Source organism: Bombina bombina, chromosome 4, assembly GCF_027579735.1.
Source record: "Bombina bombina isolate aBomBom1 chromosome 4, aBomBom1.pri, whole genome shotgun sequence".
In the NCBI taxonomy this organism is placed as follows: domain Eukaryota; kingdom Metazoa; phylum Chordata; class Amphibia; order Anura; family Bombinatoridae; genus Bombina; species Bombina bombina.
The window spans coordinates 836,145,483-836,170,419 of record NC_069502.1 but is presented as its reverse complement, the minus strand read 5'-3'; the positions used below and the strand labels follow the sequence as shown (position 1 = coordinate 836,170,419).

The 24,937-nt window shown below is 41.5% G+C and overlaps 1 protein-coding gene across 1 annotated transcript in view; it reads right to left on the bottom strand.

Annotated features, from left to right (window-relative positions):
* The window catches only part of LOC128657201 (gastrula zinc finger protein XlCGF57.1-like), a 120,808-nt gene extending 96,401 nt beyond the window's left edge, over positions 1-24,407 (bottom strand). The window contains exons 1-5 of the mRNA XM_053711457.1: positions 24,388-24,407; positions 6,474-6,592; positions 3,554-3,613; positions 3,225-3,372; positions 2,797-2,880 (exon numbers count right to left, since the gene is read on the bottom strand). Of these exons, the coding sequence (XP_053567432.1) occupies positions 2,797-2,880; positions 3,225-3,372; positions 3,554-3,613; positions 6,474-6,551 (370 nt within the window). The 5' untranslated portion in view covers positions 6,552-6,592; positions 24,388-24,407. The remainder of the gene's footprint in view (positions 1-2,796; positions 2,881-3,224; positions 3,373-3,553; positions 3,614-6,473; positions 6,593-24,387) is intronic.
* Between the last annotated feature and the right edge of the window lie 530 nt (positions 24,408-24,937).

Genomic DNA, 24,937 nt, shown 5'->3' with positions numbered 1-24,937 from the left:
ATGCAACTTTTGTTGTGTTCGTTTCGCACCCTCTATAGAGCAAAATCTTGTAATCTAGGTGAATTTTAGTTATGCAAAGCTGGGGAATGGGTAGTAAAGGTGTTATCTATCTTTTTAAACAACAATATTTGGGGCATATTGAGATTGATCAATAACATCAAAAATGTAATTTTATTAGATCATTTGTACATTCAGATGCAACGTAAAATATTTCAAATATAATGCAAATTTGCAGGTACGAGTATGAAGCATAAACACCCAAAACATATTTCAGAACTTAAAGGAATATTCCAGACAAAATTAGAATCCACATAGCTGTATTAGCAAAATTGCTTCTAATAAAAGCTATAGCTGTTTCAAAAGTGTATTTAAGTATGCACTGTGCACCAGCATTTTAAACACAGTACTTGCTCTTAGAGCCTAAAGGTGCTTTTACTATCTGGTAATGACTCAATTTGTTAATTGCTTACATGATACAAGACCCGCAGGCGCTCTAAACAGCTGCAGTATTTAAAATGCTGGTGCACTGACAAAATCCAGATATGCTTCACATGCACGTGCAGAGAAAAATGTTAACACTAAACAGTGATAACTTTTACTATAAGCATTTTTGCCAATACATTTATACTGCAAATATGTTTGTATTCAAAGATGTAATTCAACTATGTGTATTTAAATTTTGACTGGAAAGTTCCTTTAAATTTACACATAATAGTCTGTAGATTAAATAATGTTCCACTACTGTCATCGTATTAAAAGGATAATTACAGTATATTACAAGGTACCAGATGCCAATTTATTAATGGCCAAAATGTCTGAGTTCACAATAAAGAGTTTTCAGAATACCATTTAATGAACTAGAAGAGGGATAGAGAGTGCACATGTGTGTACCATTCACATGAAGCAGAGGGTGAGAGAGTGCACATGTGTGTACCACTCACATGAAGCAGAGGGTGAGAGAGGGCATGCGTGTGTACCATTCACATGAAGCAGAGGGTGAGAGAGGGCATGCGTGTGTACCATTCACATGAAGCAGAGGGTGAGAGAGGGCATGCGTGTGTACCATTCACATGAAGCAGAGGGTGAGAGAGGGCACGTGTGTGTACCATTCACATGAAGCAGAGGGTGAGAGAGGGCACATGTGTGTACCATTCACATGAAGCAGAGGGTGAGAGAGGGCATGTGTGTGTACCATTCACATGAAGCAGAGGGTGAGAGAGGGCATGTGTGTGTACCATTCACATGAAGCAGAGGGTGAGAGAGAGAATGGAACAGAGGGAATGTGTGTATCATTTGCATGAAGCAGAGGGTGAGAGAGAAGGGAAGAGAGGGCATGTGTGTGTATCATTTACATGAAGCAGAGGGTGAGAGAGAAGGGAAGAGAGGGCATGTGTGTGTATCATTTACATGAAGTAGAGGGTAAGAGAGAAGGGAAGAGAGGGCATGTGTGTGTATCATTTACATGAAGCAGAGGGTGAGAAAGAAGGAAGCGAGGGCATGTGTGTGTGTGTGTGTGTGTATCATTTACATGAAGCAGAGGGTGAGAGAGAAGGGAAGAGAGGGCATGTGTTTGTACTATTTACATGAAGCAGAGGGTGAGAGAGAAGGGAAGAGAGGGCATGTATGTGTACTATTTACATGAAGCAGAGGGTGAGAGAGAAGGGAAGAGAGGGCATGTATGTGTACTATTTACATGAAGCAGAGGGTGAGAGAGATGGGAAGAGAGGGCATGTGTGTATCATTTACATGAAGCAGAAGGTTAGAGAGAAGGGTAGAGAGGGCATGTATATGTACTATTTACATGAAGCAGATGGTGAAAGAGAGAAGGAAACAGGATGTATGTGTGCCATTTATATAATGGCACATGGTAAAAGAGAAAGGAGGAAAGGGCATGTGTGTGTATCATTTACATGAAGCAGAGGGTGAGAGAGAAGGGAAGAGAGGGAATGCGTGTGTAGTATTTACATGAAGCAGAGGGTGAGAGAGAAGGGAAGAGAGGGAATGTGTGTGTATCATTTACATGAAGCAGAGGGTGAGAGAGAAGGGAAGAGAGGGAATGTGTGTGTATCATTTACATGAAGTAGAGGGTGAGAGAGAAGGGAAGAGAGGGCATGTGTGTGTATCATTTACATGAAGCAGAGGGTGAGAGAGAAGGGAAGAGAGGGCATGTGTGTGTATTATTCACATGAAGCAGAGGGTGAGAGAGAGAAGGAAGAGAGGGCATGTGTGTGTATCATTTACATGAAGCAGAGGATGAGAGAGAAGGGAAGAGAGGGCATGTGTGTATATCATTTACATGAAGCAGAGGGTGAGAGAGAAGGAAGAGAGGGCATGTGTGTATATCATTTACATGAAGCAGAGGATGAGAGAGAGAAGGGAAGAGAGGGCATGTGTGTATATCATTTACATGAAGCAGAGGGTGAGAGAGAAGAGAAGAGAGGGTATGTGTGTGTATTATTCACATGAAGCAGAGGGTGAGAGAGAGAAGGGAAGAGAAGGCATGTGTGTGTGTAGCATTTACATGAAGCAGAGGGTGAGAGAGAAGGGAAGAGAGGGCATGTGTGTGTACCATTTACATGAAGCAGAGGGTGAGAGTGGAGAGAAAAGAGGGCATGTGTGTGTGTACTATCCACATGAAGCAGAGGGTGAGAGAGAAGAGAAGACAAGGTAGGGGTGTGAACCAAATATATTTTATTATTACAATCTGTCTGTACTGAGGCTCATCAGTAACATAGGGGGAAAACATTTTAGAATCTGAGTTTTCTAACTGTGAAGCTTATATCATAGATCACTCACTTGCAGAGACATCTGATGGCTGAATATTCTGTAGGTCTCCTTGTGATCCTGTGTCTAGATTTTCATCACTGTGACCTGTTAGGTCTAATAAGGAATAGAATCAGTTTATTTTGTTAAATGGATATGAAACAATTTTGGTTGCATCTAAATATATATATATTTAAATGTATTCAATTAAGAACAAAACAAAGCATCTGTTTTGCACTTAAACATTTACATATATAAATGAATATACAAATTGATTTAGCAGTAATTCCCCTTGACCCTTTAACTGTGTTTTTATCATTTTTGTTGAGTAAAACTAGTTTATAATCAGACAGCTCATTAGATCACACATGATAGATTCATTGTAGATTTGCTCTGTGTCAGTCACGTCAGTAGTGTTTGTGCACTTCCTCAGTAAGATATTTATTACTACACAGCGTTACCTGAGCTCTCATTTCCTGGGATCTCCATAGTCCTTAGTGCTTGGTGAGTCTCCATCATGACGTCCTTGTAAAGCTCCTTGTGTCCCTCTATATACTCCCACTCCTCCATAGAGAAATACACAGCAACATCATCACACTTTATAGGCACCTGAAACACACACAACTCATTCAGCGCTGACACAGGGACTGGTTCTGTCACACACTTTTACTGACAGAGCCAGGATAATGTTACTGAGAACATACAGAGACACAGGCAAAAGGTAGGAAATACACACAGGGTCAGTAAAGTGAGTCACTGTGTATAAGTCACATTCCCCAGCAGTACTCACCTCTCCGCTCAGCTGTTGTATGCTGCTGTGGGAGGGCCTCTTCTTCAAAATGGTGTATTCCTATAATATGTATAAGAAAAATCATCAAACTCCATTTGCCTGGACGAACAAGTTCTTGTTTACTTCTCTCGATCATCACAAAACATATAAATAAAATATTATAGTGGATAATTCTATGGATAAAAGCTGCTAAAGACTGAGGATATGAGCTCAGGAATATAGACATTGCTGGAACATTTAAGAGGGTGCGATGGGGGAGGGGTGAGTTGAGCCCTTGAATGATAGGAGGCTCCTTCGGTGCTGAGGTCCCTTGGGTATTAAGGCTTTTTTTGTAGTTGGGGGCCTTTAGATTCTGGAGGAAGTTTTTGCAATAGAGGTCATGTAGTAGGACTTTGTATGCTTGGGATTTTTCTTTATTGTGAGAGAGGTCTTGGGTGTTAGGATTAGTATTTTTTTTGCAGCAGCGGGCTGTGCAGGGGGCCCTGGGAGCTGGGGGATGATTTGTGTTGGAGAGTTGTGCAGGTCAGTAAGCTTAAAGAGAAAGTCTACTTTATATTATTTAAAAAGATAGATAACGCCTTTACTACCCATTCCCCAGATTTGCATAACCAACAATGTTATATTTATATATTTTATAACAACTAAACCTCTATATCTCCGCCTGTTTCTAAGCCCCTGCAGGTCGCCTCACGTTGCTTTTTAAAGGGACAGTCTAGTCCAAAATAAACTTTCATGATTCAGATAGGGCATGTCATTTTAAACAATTTTCCAATTCACTTTTATCACCAATTGTGCTTTGTTCTCTTGGTATTCTTAGTTGAAAGCTAAACCTAGGAGGTTCATATGCTAATTTCTAAGGCCTTGAAGGCTGCCTCTTCCCTCAGGGCATTTTGACAGTTTTTCACCACTAGAGGGTGTTAGTTCACGTGTGTCATATAGATAACACTCTGCTCATGCACGTGGAGTTCCTATGAGCCAGCACTGATTGGCTAAAACGCATGTCTGTCAAAAGAACTGAAATAAGGGGGCCGTTTGCAGAGTGTTAGATACTAAGTAATCAGAGGTAAAATTTGTATTTACTGTGTTGGTTATGCAAAACTAGGGAAAGGGTTATAAAGGGATTATCTATCTTTTAAAACAATAAAAAAAACTGATGTAGACTGTCCCTTTAACTTTTCACAGCAAGATAGTGCAAGTCCATGTGTGAAATATAGATAACATTTTGCTCACTCCTATGGAGTTATGCAGGAACCAACACAAGTTGGCTAAAAGGCAAGTTTGTAAAAAGCACTGAGATAAGGGGCAGTCTGCAGAGGCTTAGATACAGATAATGATAAAGCAAAACGTATATTAGTATAACAGTAATGGTTATGCAAAACTGGTGAATGGGTAATAAAGAGATTATCTATCTTTTTAAACAATAACACTTTTCAAGTAGCCTGTCCCTTTAAAAGGGACACTCAAGTCAAAATAAAAACTTTTATGATTCCGATAGAGCATGCCGTTTTAAGACACTTTCCAATTTACTTTCATTATCAAATTTTGCACAATATTTTTATATACACTCTTTCTGGGGAACAAGATCCTACTGAGCATGTGCACAAGTTCACAGGGTAAACGTATATTAGTCTGTGATTGGCTGGTGTTTGTCACATGATACATGGGGCCAGCAAAATGGGAGAAAAAAGAAATTTGTCAGGAAAAAAACTGTTTATTTGAAATTCAGAGTAGGTTTTATTGCTTTGTCTTTTTATTAAGCCCTGGTTAATTATGCAATTCTATTGCATTGAGTGGCCCTTTAAATTAGTGTGAGAGAGATGGTCTGGTTAAGGTTTGTCAGATGGTCTGGGTGAGAGAGATGGTCTGGTTAAGGTTTGTCAGATGGTCTGGGTGAGAGAGATGGTCTGGTTAAGGTTTGTCAGATGGTCTGGGTGAGAGAGATGGTCTGGTTAAGGTTTGTCAGATGGTCTGGGTGAGAGAGATGGTCTGGTTAAGGTTTGTCAGATGGTCTGGGTGAGAGAGATGGTCTGGTTAAGGTTTGTCAGATGGTCTGGGTGAGAGAGATGGTCTGGTTAAGGTTTGTCAGATGGTCTGGGTGAGAGAGATGGTCTGGGTGAGAGAGATGGTCTGGTTAAGGTTTGTCAGATGGTCTGGGTGAGAGAGATGGTCTGGTTAAGGTTTGTCAGATGGTCTGGGTGAGAGAGATGGTCTGGGTGAGAGAGATGGTCTGGGTGAGAGAGATGGTCTGGGTGAGAGAGATGGTCTGGGTGAGAGAGATGGTCTGGGTGAGAGAGATGGTCTGGGTGAGAGAGATGGTCTGGGTGAGAGAGATGGTCTGGGTGAGAGAGATGGTCTGGGTGAGAGAGATGGTCTGGGTGAGATGAAGTTAGGGTTAGTGAGATGGTCTGGCTGAGATGAAGTTAGGGTTAGTGAGATGGTCTGGCTGAGATGAAGTTAGGGTTAGTGAGATGGTCTGGGTGAGATGAAGTTAGGGTTAGTGAGATGGTCTTGGTGAGATGAAGTTAGGGTTAGTGAGATGGTCTGGGTGAGTGAGATGGTCTGGGTGAGATGAAGTTAGGGCTAGTGAGATGGTTTGGGTGATATGAAGTTAGGGTTAGTGAGATGGTCAGTGTGAGTAAGATGGTCTAGCTGAGATTAAGTTAGGGTTAGTGAGATGTTCTGGGTGAGATGAAGTTAGGGTTAGTGAGATGGTCTGGGTGAGTGAGATGGTCTGGGTGAGATGAAGTTAGGGTTAGTGAGATGGTCTGGGTGAGATAAAGTTAGGGTTAGTAAGATGGTCTGGGTGAGATAAAGTTAGGGTTAGTGAGATGGTCTGGGTAAGCTGAAGTAAGATGTGGTGTATCACAAGCGGCACAGTAAATAGTACCAGTTTCACATGACATTACCAAGCAGCTCTCACCTCTCCGGTCAGCAGGCAGATGATGCCCAGGGCCTGACTAAGGAACTGCTCTGCTATCTGCTTCCTGTATTTATTCATCTTGTTCTTTGTCAGTGAGTCAGATGCTATAAATGTGACACCTGCGAGAAGAAAGCAAGACAGCAACGTGAACTCTTCCTATATTTTTATTATGGTAAAGAGAGGATTATGTGATATTAAACATGTTTATTTCACTTATGCACAATCTTATACTACACATGTGACCAGCTGCATATAGAGAAAATAACATATAAAAAGTGACAATCTTTATATAGCAGGTTTGTCAAACGTTATGGGGTGACACATGTATTTAATACTAGTATCATGAGAAGGTGACTGTATACAGGAATATGCAGTTATCTGATAAATCAGGAAACAAATGGTCCTTATACCTACTACCCTCTGAACAGCTGTGCTTGTGCTTCATATAATTATATATATATATATTGCATTACTCCGAGATGTGGTTTCCTCTTCATATTTAGTTAAATGGCTTCATGTCACCCCTAACTTTTCATTAGGATAGTCATAAATGATCAATTATAGCAACAGCAATAATAATATCTAATAGCAATAAGAAACAGACAGCCAGATTACGAGTTGTGTGTTATGAGTGAAAAAGCAACGTTATGGCTCATAACGCTGCTTTTTCACTAACGCTGGTATTACGAGTCTTAAAGGTAGTGGCAAGAATATGAGAGTTATAAGAATTCTTATAAAGACAGGCCCGAAGTGTTTTGGGAAACAGCGAAAGCTGTATTAAGAGGCAACATTAAGGCATATATGTGTAAACTTAAAAGGAAATCGAGACAAAGAGGAATTAAATTGTCTAATCAAGTAAAGAACGCATACAGGGCATATCTGGCGGAACGGTCTAGTGAGAAATGGCAGAAATATACAAGTGCCAAAGCTATACATGTTATATTTATTAAACAAAAGTCCAGATTAGAGATGCAAAGACAAAAAGCGCTTTATGGCAGCTTTACTGGTAGATCTGCCAAATTTCTGGCTAGATTGACTAAGGCCACGAATAGGAACAGTATAACGGCTATCAGAAATAACACTAATAGATTTACTAGTAATGCGGATAGTACTAAGATTTTCTATGAGTATTTTTCGGAATTATATAGAGCAGAAGATCAGGATGTAGGAAAAAGGGAAACTTTTTGGAATAAAATTAAGGTCCCTAAGATATCTACCGAAACTCTATCAGTGATTAATGCCCCTATTACGGATGAGGAGACTTTAGCAGCAATTAGGTCTGCTAAAACTAACAAGGCAGCAGGCCCAGATTGTCTTCCAATTTAATTTTATAGGATTCTCCAACAACAAATTGTTCCAGTGTTGGTAAAACTATGTAATTTCTATTTTATTAAACATAATAAGTGTTCTCCATATTTTGCAGCAGCTACAATATCCTTAATACCAACAAAAAAATAAAGATCTTGAGTTGCCAGGATCATATAGACTGATTTCCCTTCTAAATGCGGATTTTAAGTTGCTAACTACTATTCTAGCAAAAAGATTAAAACCATACTTAAGTCTAATAATTCATGAGAACCAATCAGGTTTTATGGCTGGGAGGAATCCTGCCAAAAACATACGCAAGATTATGACATTACTACATTTCTTCTGGAACAAACTTAGAACAATAAGACAGAGACATGACAGATCTAGCCTTAATAACTGTTGACGCGGAGTAGGCGTTTGATCGTATCTCCTGGACACATTTATTTTTCTCTTTAGAAAAATTTGGACTGGGGGGACACCTTCGTGATTTTATTCGTATAATATACTCAGCCCCGACTTCATTGTTACTTATCAATGGAGAGATTTCAGAGCGCATAGTGTTACAAAGGGGCACGCGTCAAGGCTGTCCCCTATCGCCATTATTGTTCAACATTTCGTTGGAACCTCTGGAGATTTTGCTTTGCCAACAATTGGAGGTGATACGGATAGGGGATCAGAAATTAGTCTTACTGATGTATGCAGATGATATACTGCTGTGTTTAAGTAATATAAGGAAGAATCTACCTTTAACTCTAGATATGATTGATGCTTTCGGCGTGATCTCGGGCTTCAAGATTAATTTGTCAAAATCTGAGCTGTTATGGATAAACAAAAAAGATCAGACTATTAATCACCCATTTAGGGAAACTGCTCAGATAACTTATTTAGGGATTAAATTAAGCCCGAACCCGGAAGAATGGTATCATTTGAATTTCAGCAAATGCTTTCTAGATTGCAGGAAAAAAATGGAAGACTGGATAAAGCTTCCTATTTCCCTAATAGCAAGAGTTATGCTTATAAAATCTATTTTGTTTCCGAAAATATTCTATTTTATACAGAATATTCCATTACCAATTCATAAAAAGGACATAGTAAAATATAACAAGGCATGTTCGAAACTACTTTGGAAAGGCGTGAAAGCTTGTATCTCTGTGTCTCGGTTTATGAATAACAAAGAAGCAGCTGGGCTTAAGCTCCCCAATATACAATTCTATAGTTTGGCAGCCCGTGTTAAGGTGGCAGTGGACTGGTTAACAGAGCTAGAACAAGTTTCTTCAGTGTCCTGGGAAGCTACTCTGGTAGCACCTTTTCGTTTAGATGCTATCTTACACTGTCCAATTACTGCTCTCCCTTCAACGATTTTTGCACTTAACTTTTAGATATATTATTGTAGCATGGCAAAAATATTGCGTGATTGCAGGTTGCTCTCAATATGTCTATAAATATTTACCCATTACAGGTAACCTAACCTTTATGCCAGGGTTGACAGACAGAGTTTTCAGAGGGTGGTCCAATAAAGGTTTGGTATATATAACTCAAATGTTAAATACAGAGCTAGTTCCGATAACTTTCACAGAACTTAGCAATCAATTTGGTCTGTTGCATAAAGAGTTTTATGCCTATTTACAATTAAGACATTTTTATACATGAATTAAAGCAAAATCATGGTCTAGAATGGTCACTTTAGGAGATACAAACCAGGATTAATATTTTTCAAGGGGGAGTATGTTCTATTGCTCCATTTTACTCCTTTCTCAATTTAGGGCCTTCCGTAGAACAAATTGAGTATATGGTTACAAAACAGAGAAAATATTTCCCAGAGATAGATAGCGAAGTTATAGAGAATGCGTTTAAGATCACTCAGAAAAGCTGGATCTTGACAACATGGAGAGAATCACAGATTAAATTACCTTTAATGATGTATTTAACTCCAGCAAGATTATCTAGATGGTATAAGACAAGAACTGTATTGCCCAATTTTGGTCAGAAGTAATATATTGGATGAATGCAATTCTTAAATTAGACTACGATACACATCCGATGGAAATATTTTTTTTAGTGAAAAAAAGGTAGCTTTGCGAAACGTCAATTTAATCAATTTGATTATATTCCTTGGACGCAGCCTAATATTGAGAACATGGAAGGCTAAAATAGCACCTAGTCTGAAAGGGCTAAAGAATGAGCTAGTTTCACAATACACACTTGAGCAATATAATTTACAAAGCCCAACTGACACGGGATTAGCACTTTTTTTTTTAAACAATGGAAAGTGTTTATTTTATCCTTTCCAGTAGAGACGCAAAAGATACTAGTTAGACCATTTAAAGAAACTGCTTATGTCCAATTGCAAGTGCTTGCCGGACACCTCCCTAGTACGTGGCTTGAAGATAGTAATGACAGTGGAGAATTGGGAGTGGAATAGAATAGGAGGAGGAGGTGACTCAGGCTGTGTGCAGGGAATGTTTTTTTTTTTTTGGGGGGGGGGGGGGTTTCTCCTCTCTTCCTTTCCTTCTTTCTCGTCCCCTCTCTTTTACCCAGATGTAATAACAAAGAAATATAATTTAGGAATTATTCTGGTAAAGAATACTTAATGTAGCACCTTAAAGAAAGAAACAATATAGAGATTTTTGTTGTTTGGTAAAAAGGGAGAGATATTTGTTTTGGTTTTATATTTTTTGCAACAGGCATGTGCGTTATATGGTCAGATGCTTAAATGAATTATGAGAGTTAAAGACTTAATATTGAAATATATTGGAGAAAACATAATTTATGCTTACCTGAGAAATTTATTTCTCTTGTGGTGTATCCAGTCCACGGATCATCCATTACTTGTGGGATATTCTCATTCCCAACAGGAAGTTGCAAGAGGACACCCACAGCAGAGCTGTCTATATAGCTCCTCCCCTAACTGCCATATCCAGTCATTCGACCGAAAACAAACAGAGAAAGGAGAAACCATAGGGTGCAGTGGTGACTGTAGTTTAAAATGAAAAAATACCTGCCTTAAAATGACAGGGCGGGCCGTGGACTGGATACACCACAAGAGAAATAAATTTATCAGGTAAGCATAAATTATGTTTTCTCTTGTAAGGTGTATCCAGTCCACGGATCATCCATTACTTGTGGGATACCAATACCAAAGCTAAAGTACACGGATGAAGGGAGGGACAAGGCAGGTACCACTGCCTGTAAAACCTTTCTCCCAAAAATAGCCTCCGAAGAAGCAAAAGTATCAAATTTGTAGAATTTTTAAAAAGTATGAAGCGAAGACCAAGTCGCCGCCTTGCAAATCTGTTCAACAGAAGCCTCATTTTTAAAGGTCCATGTGGAAGCCACAGCTCTAGTAGAATGAGCTGTAATCCTTTCTGGAGGCTGCTGGCCAGCAGTCTCATAGGCTAAGCGGATTATGCTTCTTAGCCAAAAAGAGAGGTTGCCGAAGCCTTTTGACCTCTCCTCTGTCCAGAGTAGACAACAAACAAAGCAGATGTTTGACAAAAATCTTTAGTAGCTTGTAAGTAAAACTTTAAAGCACGAACCACGTCCAGATTGTGTAATAGACGTTCCTTCTTTGAAGAAGGATTAGGACACAAAGACGGAACAACAATCTCTTGATTGATATTCTTATTAGATACCACCTTAGGTAAAAACCCAGGTTTGGTACGCAGAACTACCTTATCTGCATGGAAGATCAGATAAGGAGAATCACATTTTAAGGCAGATAACTCGGAAACTCTACGAGCAGAGGAAATAGCTACCAAAAAAAAAAGAACTTTCCAAGATAAAAGTTTGATATCTATGAAATGAAGAGGTTCAAACGGAACCCCCTGAAGAACTTTAAGACCCAAATTTAAGCTCCAAGGTGGAACAACAGGTTTAAACACAGGCTTGATTCTAACTAAAGCCTGACAAAATGCCTGAACGTCTGGGACATCCGCCAGACGCTTGTGCAAAAGGATAGTGCAGAAATCTGTCCCTTTAAGGAACTAGCTGACCATCCTTTCTCCAATCCTTCTTGGAGAAAAGATAATATCGTGGGAATCCTGACCTTACTCCATGAGTAGCCCTTGGATTCACACCAATAAAGATATTTACGCCATATCTTATGATAGATTTTCCTGGTGACAGGCTTTCGTGCCTGAATTAAGGTATCAATGACTGACTCGGAGAAACCACGCTTTGATAAAATCAAGCGGTCAATCTCCAGGCAGTCAGCCTCAGAGAAATTAGATTTGGATGGTTGAAAGGACCTTGAAGTAGAAGGTCCTGTGTCAGCGGCAGAGTCCATGGTGGAAAGGATGACATGTCCACTAGATCTGCATACCAAGTCCTGCGTGGCCACGCAGGCGCCATCAAGATCACTGATGCTCTCTCCTGCTTGATCTTGGCAATCAGACGAGGGAGCAGAGGAAACGGTGGAAATACATAAGCCAGGTTGACGGACCAAGGTGCTGCTAGAGCATCTATCAGCGTTGCCTTGGGGTCCCTGGACTTGGATCCGTAACAAGGAAGCTTGGCGTTCTGGCAAGACGCCATGAGATCCAGTTCTGGTTTGCCCCAACGATGAACCAATTGTGCAAACACCTCCGGATGGAGTTCCCACTCCCCCGGATGAAAAGTCTGTCGACTTAGAAAATCCGCCTCCCAGTTCTCTACACCTGGGATATGGATAGCTGATAGGTGGCAAGAGTGAATCTCTGCCCAGCGAATTATCTTTGAGACTTCTAACATCGCTAGGAAACACCTTGTTCCCGCTTGATGGTTGATGTAAGCCACAGTCGTGATGTTGTCCAACTGAAATCTGATGAACCTCATTGTCGCTAGCTGAGGCCAAGCCTGAAGAGCATTGAATATCGCTCTTAGTTCCAGAATGTTTATTGGAAGGAGTGACTCCTCCTGAGTCCACGATCCCTGAGCCTTCAGGGAGTTCCAGACTGCACCCCAACCTAGAAGGCTGGCATCTGTCGTCACAATTGTTCAATCTGGCCTGCGAAAGGTCATACCTTTGGACAGATGGACCCGAGATAGCCACCAGAGATAAGAATCCCTGGTCTCTTGATCCAGATTTAGTAGAGGGGACAAATCTGTGTAATCCCCAATCCACTGACTGAACATTCAGAGTTGCAGTGGTCTCAGATGTAGGCGTGCAAACGGCACTATGTCCATTGCCGCTACCATTAAGCTGATTACTTCCATGCACTGAGCCACCGAAGGGCGAGGAATGGAATAAAGATCATGGCAGGAATTTAGAAGTTTTGATAACCTGGACTCCGTCAGGTAAATTTTCATTTCTACAGAATCTATCAGAGTCCCTAGGAAGGAAACTCTTGTGAGGGGGGATAGAGAACTCTTTTCCTCGTTCAACTTCCACCCATGTGACCTCAGAAATGCCAACACTATGTCCGTATGAGACTTGGTAATTTGGAAGTTTGACGCCTGAATCAGGATGTCGTCTAAATAAGGGGCCACTGCTATGCCCTGCGGCCTTAGGACCGCCAGAAGCGACCCCAGAACCTTCGTAAAAATTCTTGGGGCTGTAGCTAACCCAAAGGGAAGAGCTACAAACTGGTAATGCCTGTCTAGGAAGGCAAACCTGAGAAACCGATGATGATCTTTGTGTATCGGAATGTGAAGATAAGCATCCTTTAAATCCACTGTAGTCATGTATTGACCCTCCTGGATCATAGGTAGGATGGTACGAATAGTCTCCATCTTGAATGATGGAACTCTGAGAAATTTGTTTAAGATCTTTAGATCCAAAATTGGTCTGAATGTTCCCTCTTTTTTGGGAACTACAAACAGATTTGAGTAAAATCCCTGTCCCTGTTCCTCCTTTGGAACTGGATGGATCACTCCCATAACTAGGAGGTCTTGTACACCGTGTAAGAATGCCTCTCTTTATCTGGTTTGCAGATAATTGTGAAAGGTGAAATCTCCCTTTTGGGGGGAAGCCTTGAAGACCAGAAGATATCCCTGGGATATAATTTCCAACGCCTAGGGATCCTGGACATCTCTTGCCCACGCCTGGGCGAAGAGCGAAAGTCTGTCCCCTACTAGATCCGTTACCGGATAGGGGGCCGTTCCTTCATGCTGTCTTAGAGGCAGCAGCAGGCTTTTTGGCCTGCTTACCCTTGTTCCAGGTCTGGTTAGGTCTCCAGACTGTCTTGGACTGAGCAAAAGTTCCCTCTTGTTTTGCATTAGAGGAAGTTGATGCCGCACTTGCCTTGAAGTTTCGAAAGGCACGAAAATTAGACTGTATGGCCCTTGATTTGGACCTATCCTGAGGAAGGGCATGACCTTTTCCTCCAGTGATATCAGCAATAATCTCCTTCAAACCAGGCCCGAATAGGGTCTGCCCCTTGAAGGGAATGTTAAGCAGCTTAGACTTTGAAGTAACATCAGCTGACCATGATTTAAGCCATAGCGCTCTGCGTGCCTGGATAGCAAAACCAGAATTCTAGTTTAGTCAAATGAACAATGGCATCAGAAACAAAAGAATTGGCTAGCTTAAGTGCTCTAAGCTTGTCAAGTATGTCATCCAATGGAGTTGCTACCTGTAAAGCCTCTTCCAGAGACTCAAACCAGAACACCGCAGCAGTGACAGGAGCAATGCATGCAAGCGCCTGTAGGATAAAACCTTGTTGAATAAAATTTTCTTAAGGTAACCCTCTAACTTTTTATCCATTGGATCTAAGAAAGCACAACTGTCCTCGACAGGGATAGTAGTACGCTTTGCTAGAGTAGAAACTGCTCCCTCCACCTTAGGAACTGTCTGCCATAAGTCCCGTGTGGTGGCGTCTATTGGAAACATTTTTCTAAAAATAGGAGGGGGAGAGAACGGCACACCTGGTCTATCCCATTCCTTAGTAATAATTTCTGTAAACCTTTCAGGTATTGGAAAAACATCAGTGCACACCGGCACTGCATAGTATTTATTCAGTTTACACAATTTCTCTGGCACTGCAATTGTATCACAGTCATTCAGAGCAGCTAAAACCTCCCTGAGTAACACGCGGAGGTGTTCAAGCTTAAATTTAAATGTAGAAATATCAGAATCAGGTTGCATCATCTTCCCTGAGTCAGAAACATCACCCACAGAAATAAGCTCTTCTTCTTCAGCTTCTGCATATTGTGAGGCAGTATCAGACATAGCTCTTAAAGTGTCAGTATGCTCTGTATTTCGTCTAACTCCAGAGCTATCGCGCTTTCCTCTAAATTCAGGTAGTCTGGCTAATACCGCTGACAGTGAATTATCCATGACTGCCGCCATGTCTTGCAAAGTAAACGCTATGGGCGCCCTAGATGTACTTGGCGCCATTTGAGCGTGAGTCCCTTGAGCGGGAGTCAAAGGATCTGACACGTGGGGAGAGTTAGTCGGCATAACTTCCCCCTCGTCAGATTCCTCTGGTGATAATTTTTTTAAAGACAGAATATGATCTTTATTGCTTAAAGTGAAATCAGTACATTTGGTACACATTCTAAGAGGGGGTTCCACCATGGCTTTTAAACATAATGAACAAGGAGTTTCCTCTATGTCAGACATGTTTGTACAGGCTAGCAATGAGACTAGCAAGCTTGGAAAACACTTTACATCTAGTTAACAAGCAAATATAAAAAACGGTACTGTGCCTTTAAGAGAAACAAATTTTGTCAGAATTTGAAAAACAGTGAAAAAAGGCAGTAAATCAAACAAAATTTTTACAGTGTGTATAATAAGCTAACAGAGCATTGCAAATGGATGATTAACCCATTATTTCAAAAAACGGATCAAAAAAACGATAGACGTTTTTTAACAGTCACACCAAACTGCCACAGCCTTGCTGTGGGCATACCTTCCCCAACAAACGATTTTGGAAAGCCTAAGAGCCCTTTAGAGATGTCCTATAGCATTCAGGGGACTCCTGGAGGAAGCTGGATGTCTCAGTCTGTAAAAGTTACTGCGCAAAAAAGCGCTAAATTAGGCCCCTCCCACTCATAGTAACACAGTGGAAAGCCTCAAGAAACTGTTTCTAGGCAAATTTAAGCCAGCCATTTGGAAAAAACTAGGCCCCAATAAAGTTTTATCACCAAAGTATATATAAAAACGTTTAAACATGCCAGCAAACGTTTTATATTGTAAATATAAAAGAGTATTACCTCAGAAAGTAAGCATGATACCAGTCGCTATTAAATCACTGTATTCAGGCTTACCTTACATAAATTTGGCATCAGCAGCGTTTTCTGGCATTCACATCTTCTAGAAAAATCTTAACTGCACAGACCTCATAGCAGAATAACCTGCACGCCATTCCCCCGCTGAAGTTATCTCTCTCTTCAGTCATGTGTGAGAACAGCAATGGATCTTAGTTACAACCTGCTAAGATCATAGAAATCACAGGCAGATTCTTCTATTTTTCTGCCTGGAACAAAATAGTACAACTCCGGTACAATTTAAAAATAATAAACTTTTGATTGAAGCAAAATAACAGCTACATTTCACCACTTCTCTCTTACTACCTCCATGTTTGTTGAGAGTTGCAAGAGAATGACTGGATATGGCAGTTAGGGGAGGAGCTATATAGACAGCTCTGCTGTGGGTGTCCTCTTGCAACTTCCTGTTGGGAATGAGAATATCCCACAAGTAATGGATGATCCGTGGACTGGATACACCTTACAAGAGAAATATATGTATTTTTTTTGTTGTAAAAGATATTTCTACTTTTTTTTCTCCTTTTGATGTTGTAATTATATAGATGCATTCTTGTTGTTGACCAATAAAAATAAATAAATTTAAAACAAGTTTTGTAGGTATAGGCGTACCGCACACCTTTTTGGCCGTCACGCAACGTCAGTACCGCACTTTTAAAAAAGCCTTTTTTCAATAGGACTTCCATAGTGCCGGTATTATGAGTTTCCCTGGCAGGCCAAAAAGTGAGTGGTACTGCCTAGAACTACAAGATCCCGTACCGCCATCTGAAGTCAGTAGTTATGAGTTTTACGTTACAAAGCTGTACCATAAAACTCATGACTAAAGTGTTAAAAAGTACACTAACACCCATAAACTACCTATTAACCCCTAAACCGAGGCCCTCCCGCACAGCAAACACTATAATAAATGTATTAAGCCCTAATCTGCCGCTCCGGACATCGCCATCACTATTAAAATGTATTAGCCCCTATTCCGCCGTTCCGACATCATCACCACTATAATAAACCTATTAACCCTTAAACCACACTCCTGCATCGCAAACACTAGTTAAATATTAGTAACCCCTAATCTGCCGTCCGACCACACCGCCGCTATAATAAAACTATTAACCACTAAACCGCAAGCCCCCACAATGAAATATACTAAAATAAACTATTAACCCCTAAACATCTGGCCTCCTACATCACCAACTCTACATAAATATATTAACCCCTAAACCTATCCCTAACGTAACCCTAAGCATAACCCTAACACCCCCTAACTTAAATATAATTAAAATAAAGCTAAATTAAACTTACAATTATTAACTAAAAATAATTCCTATTTAAAACTAAATACAAACTTACCTGTACAATAAAACCTAAGCTAGCTACAATATAACAATATAATATAACAATATAATAGTTATATTGTAGCTATCTTAGGTTTAATTTTTATTTCACAGGTAAGTTTGTATTTATTTTAACTAGGTAGACTAGTTATTAAATAGTTATTAACTATTTATTAGCTACCTAGTTAAAATAAATGCAAAGTTACCTGTAAAATAAATCCTAACCTGCCTTACACTAAAAACTAACATTACAATAAATAAATTAAATAAAATACAATTATCTAAATTACAAAACAATAAACAATAAATTACACAAAATAAAAAAACGAAATGATCAAAAATAAAAAACAAACTACTCCTAATCTAATAGCCCTATAAAAAAAAAAGCCCTCCCAAAATAACAAAAAACCCTAGCCTACGCTAAACTGCAGATAGCCCTTAAAATGGCCTTTTGCGGGGCATTGCCCCAAAGATAACAGCTCTTTTACCTGGCAATAAAAAATACAAACAACCCCCCCCAACAGTAAAACCCACCACCCACACAACCAAACCCCTCAAATAAAACTATCTAAATAAACATAAGCTAACCATTGTCCTGAAAAGGGCATTTGGATGGGCATTGCACTTAAAAGGGCATTAAGCTCTTTTACAAAGTTCCCAAACCCTAAGCTAAAAATAAAACCCACCCAAAAAACCCTTAAAAAAAAACTAACACTAACCCCCGACGATCCACTTACAGTTTGCAAAGTCCGGACATCCATCCTCATCCAGGTGGAAAAAAGTCTTCAGCCAGGCGGCAAGAAGTCTTCATCCAGGCGGCCTCTTCGATCTTCATCCAGCCGGCGAAGTCCTCATCCAAGCGGCCAGAAGTCTTCATCCAGACGGCATCTTCTATCTTCATCCATCTGGCGCAGAGCGGGTCAAGACTTCCGGCGTGGAGCATCCTCTTCATACGGTCACCACCGTACACTGAAGGTTCCCTTTAAGGGACGTCAACAAAGATGGCGTACCTTGAATTCCTATTGGCTGATAGAATTCTATCAGCCAATAGAAATTAAAGGTGAAAAAAATCCTATTGGCTGATCCAATCAGCCAATAGGATTGAGCTCGCATTCTATTGGCTGTTCCAATCAGCCAGTAGAATGCGAGCTCCATCCTATTGGCTGATTGGATCAGCTAATAGAGTTCTATCAGCCAATAGGAATTAAAGGTGATAAAATCCTATCAGCCAATAGGAATTCAAGGTACGCCATCTTTGATGACATCCCTTAAAGGAACCTTCAGTGTACGGTGGCGAACGTATGAAGAGGATGATTTGCACCGGATGTCTTGAAGATGGACCCGCTCCGCGCCGGATGGATGAAGATAGAAGATGCCGTCTGGATGAAGACTTCTGGCCGCTTGGATGAGGACTTCGCCGGCTGGATGAGGATGGATGTCCGGACTTTGCAAACTGTAAGTGGATCGTCGGGGGTTAGTGTTAGGTTTTTTTTTAAAGATTTTTTTGGGTAGGTTTTATTTTTAACTTAGGGTTTGGGCACTTCGTAAAAGAGAAAAATAACCTTTAAAGGGCAAAGCAAAATAGCTAAATGCCCTTTTAAGGGCAATGCCCATCCAAATGCCCATTTCAGGGCAATGTTTAGCTTAGGTTTATTTAGATAGAGTTTTATTTGAGGGGTTTGGTTGTGTGGGTGGTGGGTTTTACTGTTGGGGGGTTGTTTGTATTTTTTATTAAAATGCCCCGCAAAAGGCCCTTTTAAGGGCTATTGGCAGTTTAGTGTAGGCTAGGGGTTTTTTTTTTTTTGGGGGGGGGGCTTTTTATTTTAATAGGGCTATTAGATTAGGAGTAATTTGTTTTTATTTTTGATAATTTCGTTTTTTATTTTGTGTAATTTAGTGTTTATTTTTTTGTAATGTAGATCATTGTATTTTATTAATTTAATTTATTTTATTGTAATGTTAGTTTTTAGTGTAAGGCAGGTTAGGATTTATTTTACAGGTAACTTTGTATTTATTTTAACTAGGTAGCTAATAAATATTTAATAACTATTTACTAACTAGTCTACCTAGTTAAATAAATACAAACTTACCTGTGAAATAAAAATAAAACCTCAGATAGCTACAATATAACTATTAGTTATATTGTAGCTAGCTTAGGTTTTATTTTACAGGTAAGTTTGTATTAAGTTTTAAATAGGAATTATTTTTAGTTAATAATTGTAAGTTTAATTTAGCTGTATTTTAAAGGGCCAGTAAACCTAAAAAATAATGTTATATAATTCTGCACATAGTGCAGAATTTTATAACATTATATTAGCCTTATCTTTATAAAACCTGCTGCACTGAGTATAATGGCGCGGTCGGGCCGGGCTGTTACTATACAGCTGGCCCGATGCGCTGTGTGATAAAAACAGACCCGCTCAGAAGAGCACAGAGAGCGGGTCTGAAAAACAGTCATTTTTAAAAAAAAAAAAAAAATCAAAAGGAATATTAGGTTTTATAAAGATAAGGCTAATATAATGTTATATAATTCTGCACTATGTGCAGAATTATATAACATTATTTTTTAGGTTTACTGACACTTTAATTAGTTAGGGGGTGTTAGGGTTAGACTTATACTTGGGGTTACGTTAGGTTTAGGGGTTAATATATTTATGTAGCGTTAGTGATGTGGGAGGCCAGAGGTTTAGGGGTTAATAACTTTAGTATAGTGTCGGCGACATTGGGGGCAGATTAGGGGTTAATAAGTGTAGGTAGATGGCGGCGATGTTAGGGGCAGCAGATTAGGGGTTAATAACTGTAATATAGGTTATAACAAAGATAGATAGGGTACAGCGCTAGACCACTCCTACTAAGCCTAACTATGGTAATTGTCTCCTCCCTAGACAATTCAAAAGATATAAATTAGTAAAGCAATAGGTATAGAAGGTGCTAAAAAGCAGTAGGATTTATAAATATGTGGTATCACTTTGTGTCAAGTAGATCAATGTCACCTTATATAAAATAGATAAATGAACCAATACTAGTATAAAATGAAATAGCAATTTTTATCAATATAAAAATCAGTCAGAGTATAACTAAAACCCATCAAAGGTTAAAATCCAAAATTCAGATAAAAAAATCTCATAAACAGCTAAAACATATATGTGTTATTACCAGATAAACATTCACACTGCTCATTCAACATTACAATCTCTCAGATTCTTATAGCACATAACAAACTATATAAAAGCCAGTATCACAAGTGTCCAGCTGATACTTAGTGTATCAGCTGGACACTTGTGATACTGGCTTTTATATAGTTTGTTATGTGCTATAAGAATCTGAGAGATTGTAATGTTGAATGAGCAGTGTGAATGTTTATCTGGTAATAACACATATATGTTTTAGCTGTTTATGAGATTTTTTTATCAGAATTTTGGATTTTAACCTTTGATGGGTTTTAGTTATACTCTGATTGATTTTTATATTGATTAAAATTGCTATTTCATTTTATACTAGTATTGGTTCATTTATCTATTTTATATAAGGTGACATTGATCTACTTGACACAAAGTGATACCACATATCTATAAATCCTACTGCTTTTTAGCGCCTTCTATACCTATTGCTTTACTAACTGTAATATAGGTGGGGCGATGTTGGGGGCGGCAGATTAGGGGTTAATAACTAATGTAGGTGGCGGCGATGTTAGGGGCAGCAAATTAGGGGTGTTTAGACTCTGGGTTTATGTCAGGGTGTTAGGTTTAAACATTACTTTTTTTTTCCCCCATAGACATCAATGAGGCTGCGTTACGGAGCTTTTCGCTCCGCGATCGCAGGTGTTAGGCTTTTTTTTACCGGTACTCCCCATTGATGTCTAATGGGGAAATAGTGCACGAGCATGTCAAAGCAGCGCTTGATTTCAGTGCGGTATGGAGCTCAACGCATCCATATCGCCTGCACAAGCCTGTTTTTTCTGAACTTGTAATAGCAGCGATTTAGGGGAGTGAAATAACGGTGAAAATGTTGTGGACGTTAATTTCCATTTAGCGCTCAAAACTTGTAATCCGGCTGATATTTTTTACAAACTTTTTCTCAGTTATGTCACATTCTGTTTGGGGCAACCATGCAGACTGACTTCCTGTGTCCCCATCACATATAGTGATAAATATTCAATTAGTATAAACATGTCAGACTTGTACCCATCATCCTAACAAACAGACTGTACTTCATCAAGTCCTCACTCCTTCAAATACAGCTTGCTCATTGTATCAGCCCCCTCACACCCAGTCCATGTACCAGCTCCCAGCCCCCCTCTGTCTCACATCCCAGCCCCTGTACAGATTCTCAGACCCTCTCCCTCACACCTCAGTCCTGTACTGGTTCTCAGTCCTCCTCTGCCTCACACCTAAGCCCCTTTACAAGATCTCAGTCCCCTCTGTCTCACAGCTCTGTCCCTGTGCAGAAACTCAGCCCCCTCTGTCTCACATCCCATCCCTTGTACAGGCTGTCAACCCCCTCTGTCCCACACCTAAGCCCCTGTACAAGATCTCAGTCCCCTCTGTCTCCCACGCAAGTCCCTGTGCAGACTCTCAACCCCATCTGTCTCACATCCCATCCCTTGCACAGGCTTTCAGCCCCCTCTGTGCAACACCCCATACCCTGTACAAGACTCTCATCTCCCTCTCTCTCACAGCCCAGTCCTGTACAGGTTCTCAGTCCTCCTCTGTCCCACACCCCAGTCACTGTGCTCATACTCCAGCTCCTCTATAGATTCTTACCCCAGCCCCTGTACAGACTCTCAGCCCTCCTGTCTCACAATTCAGCTCTTGTACAGACTCTAAGTCCCCATCACATCTAAACCACTGTACAGACTCTCAGCCCTACTCTGTCTCACACCCGAGCCCCAGTGCAGACCCTCAGTCCCACTCACACCCCAGCCCCTCTATAGAATCTCAGTTCCCTTCTGTCTCACATCTGAGCCCATGTACAGACTTTCAGCCCCCCCTCACACCCCAGCCCCTATATTGACTCTCAGCCCCCTTGTCTCATACCCCAGTCCCTGTACAGACTCTCAGCCCCCCTCCATCTCATACCCCAGCCCCTGCACAGACCCTGAGCTACAATCATACCCCAGTCCCTGTACAGACTCTCAGCCTCCCTCCATTTCACACCCCAGCTCCTGCACAGACCCTGAGCTACAATCATACCCCAGTCCATGTATAGACTCTCAGACGCCCTCTTTCTCAAACCCTAGACCCTGTACAGACACTCAGGCCCCTTACACCCCAGACCCTGTACAGAATATCAGCCCCCATACACCTCAGTCCCTGTATAGAATCAGACCTCTCTCTTACACACACCTGTCTTGTGTAAGTTCTCAGCCTCCCTCTGCCTCACACCTAAGCCCCTGTACAAGTTCTCAGCCTCCCTCTGCCTCACACCTAAACCCCTGCACAAGTTCTCAGATCCCACTGTCTCACACCTCATACCCTGTATAAAATCTTAGCCCCCATCTCTCTCAAACAGCCCAGTCCTGTACCGATTCTCAGTCCTCCTTTGCCTCACACTTAAGCCCCTGTACAAGTTCTCAGCCCCCTCTGTCTCACACCCCAGTCCGTGTGCAGACTCTCAGCCCCATCTATCTCATACTCCAGCTCCTCTATAGACTCTCTGCCTCCTCTGTCTCACACCCCAGCACCTGTACAGACTCTGAGCCCTCCTCTCTGTCTCACACTCCAGCCCTTGTACAGACCCTCAGCCCTCCTAACACCCCAGCCCCTGTATAGACTCTCAGCCCCCCCGTCTCACACCGCAGCTCCTGTACAGACTATCAGCACCAATCACACCCCAGCCCCTGTAAAGACTCTCAGCCCCCCTCTCACACCCCAGCCACTGTACAGACTCTCAGCCCCTCTCACACCTCAGCTCCTGTAGAGACTCACAGACCTATCCCCCTCTGCCTCACACCAAAGCCCCTGTATAGGCTCTTAGCCCCCTCTGTCTCACACCTTAGCCCATGTACAGACTTTCAGTCCTCCCCTCTGTCTCACACTCCAGTCCCTGTACAGACGCTTAGTGCTCCTCAAATCCCAGTCCCTGTATAGACTCTTAGCCCCCTCTGTCTCACACACCCCAGCCCCTGTACAGATTCTTAGTCTCTTTCTCACCCCAGTCTTGTACTGGTTCACAGTCCTCCCCTGCCTCACTCCTAAGCCCCTGTACAGATTTTCAGACCCCTCTGTCTCAGACATCACCCCGCTCTGTGTTACACCCTAGCCCCTGTACAGACCATCAGCACCCCTGTCTCACACCCCAGCCCTGTACAGACCAACAGCATCCTTGTCTCACACCCCAGCCCTGTAAAGACCAACAGAATCCTTGTCTCACACCCCAGCCCTGTAAAGACCAACAGAATCCTTGTCTCACACCCCAGCCCTGTAAAGACCAACAGAATCCTTGTCTCACACCCCAGCCCTGTACAGACCAACAGCATCCTTGTCTCACACCCCAGCCCCTGTACAGACCAACAGCATCCTTGTCTCACACCCCAGCCCCTGTACAGGTGCTCAGTCCCCCGTCCCCGTACAGACTATCAGCACCCCTGTCTCACACCCCAGCCCCTGTACAGACTATCAGCACCCCTGTCTCACACCCCAGCCCCTGTACAGACCAACATCACCCCTGCCTCACACTCCAGCCCCTGTAAAGACCAACATCACCCATGCCTCACACTCCAGCCCCTGTAAAGGTTCTCAACCCCCCGCCCCCGTTTTACACCCCAGTCCCAGTACAGGTTCTTACCCCACGGCTCACTCACACCTCAGTCACTGTAGATTAGCAGCCCCCCTCTGTCTCACATACCAGTCCCTATAGATTATAAGCCCCCCCCTCTGTCTCACACCCAGCCTCTGTAGACTCTTAGACACCCTCTTTCACACCCCATCAACTGTAGACTAGCGGCCCCCTCTATCTCACACTCTAGCCCATGTAGACTCTATGCTCCCTTCTGTCTCGCACATAGCCCCCTCGTTACCCTCTCTCTCCGGAACCCCAGCTCAGCTCTCACCCTTAGGCTGTTAACGTTAAATTGTCACACATCCTATTACCTGGTAGCAGCTAGATCCAGTCCGGCTAAAGGACTGATGATGTCACTGCAGTCACGTGACTTCTGTGTCTTCACTTCACGGGTCCTTAGCTGCAGTGGATCTAGCTTTATATAAGGTACGTAGTACCGTGTGTGAGAGGCAATGGGAATATAGCTATACTATTATATACCTGTGTATAAGGTACTGGGGAGGGGGCTGTGTGTGTTTGAGGCAAATGAACTTCTCTATAATATATATCTGTATATAAGGTACTGGGGAGGGGTCTGACTGTGTATGTGAATGGGAACCTCTCTATAATATTATATATTTGTATATAAGGTACATAGTACTGTGTGTGTGTGAGGCAATGGGAAACGTTCTATAATATTTTATATATGTATAGAAGCTAATGGAGATGGGACTGGGTGTGTGAGGCAGAGAGAACCTCTCATAATATTATATATCTGTATATAAGATACTAGAGAGGGGTCTCTGTGTGTATGAGACAGATGGAACCTCTCTATAAAATTATATATCTGCATATTAAGTACTGGGGAGGGGGCTGTGAGAG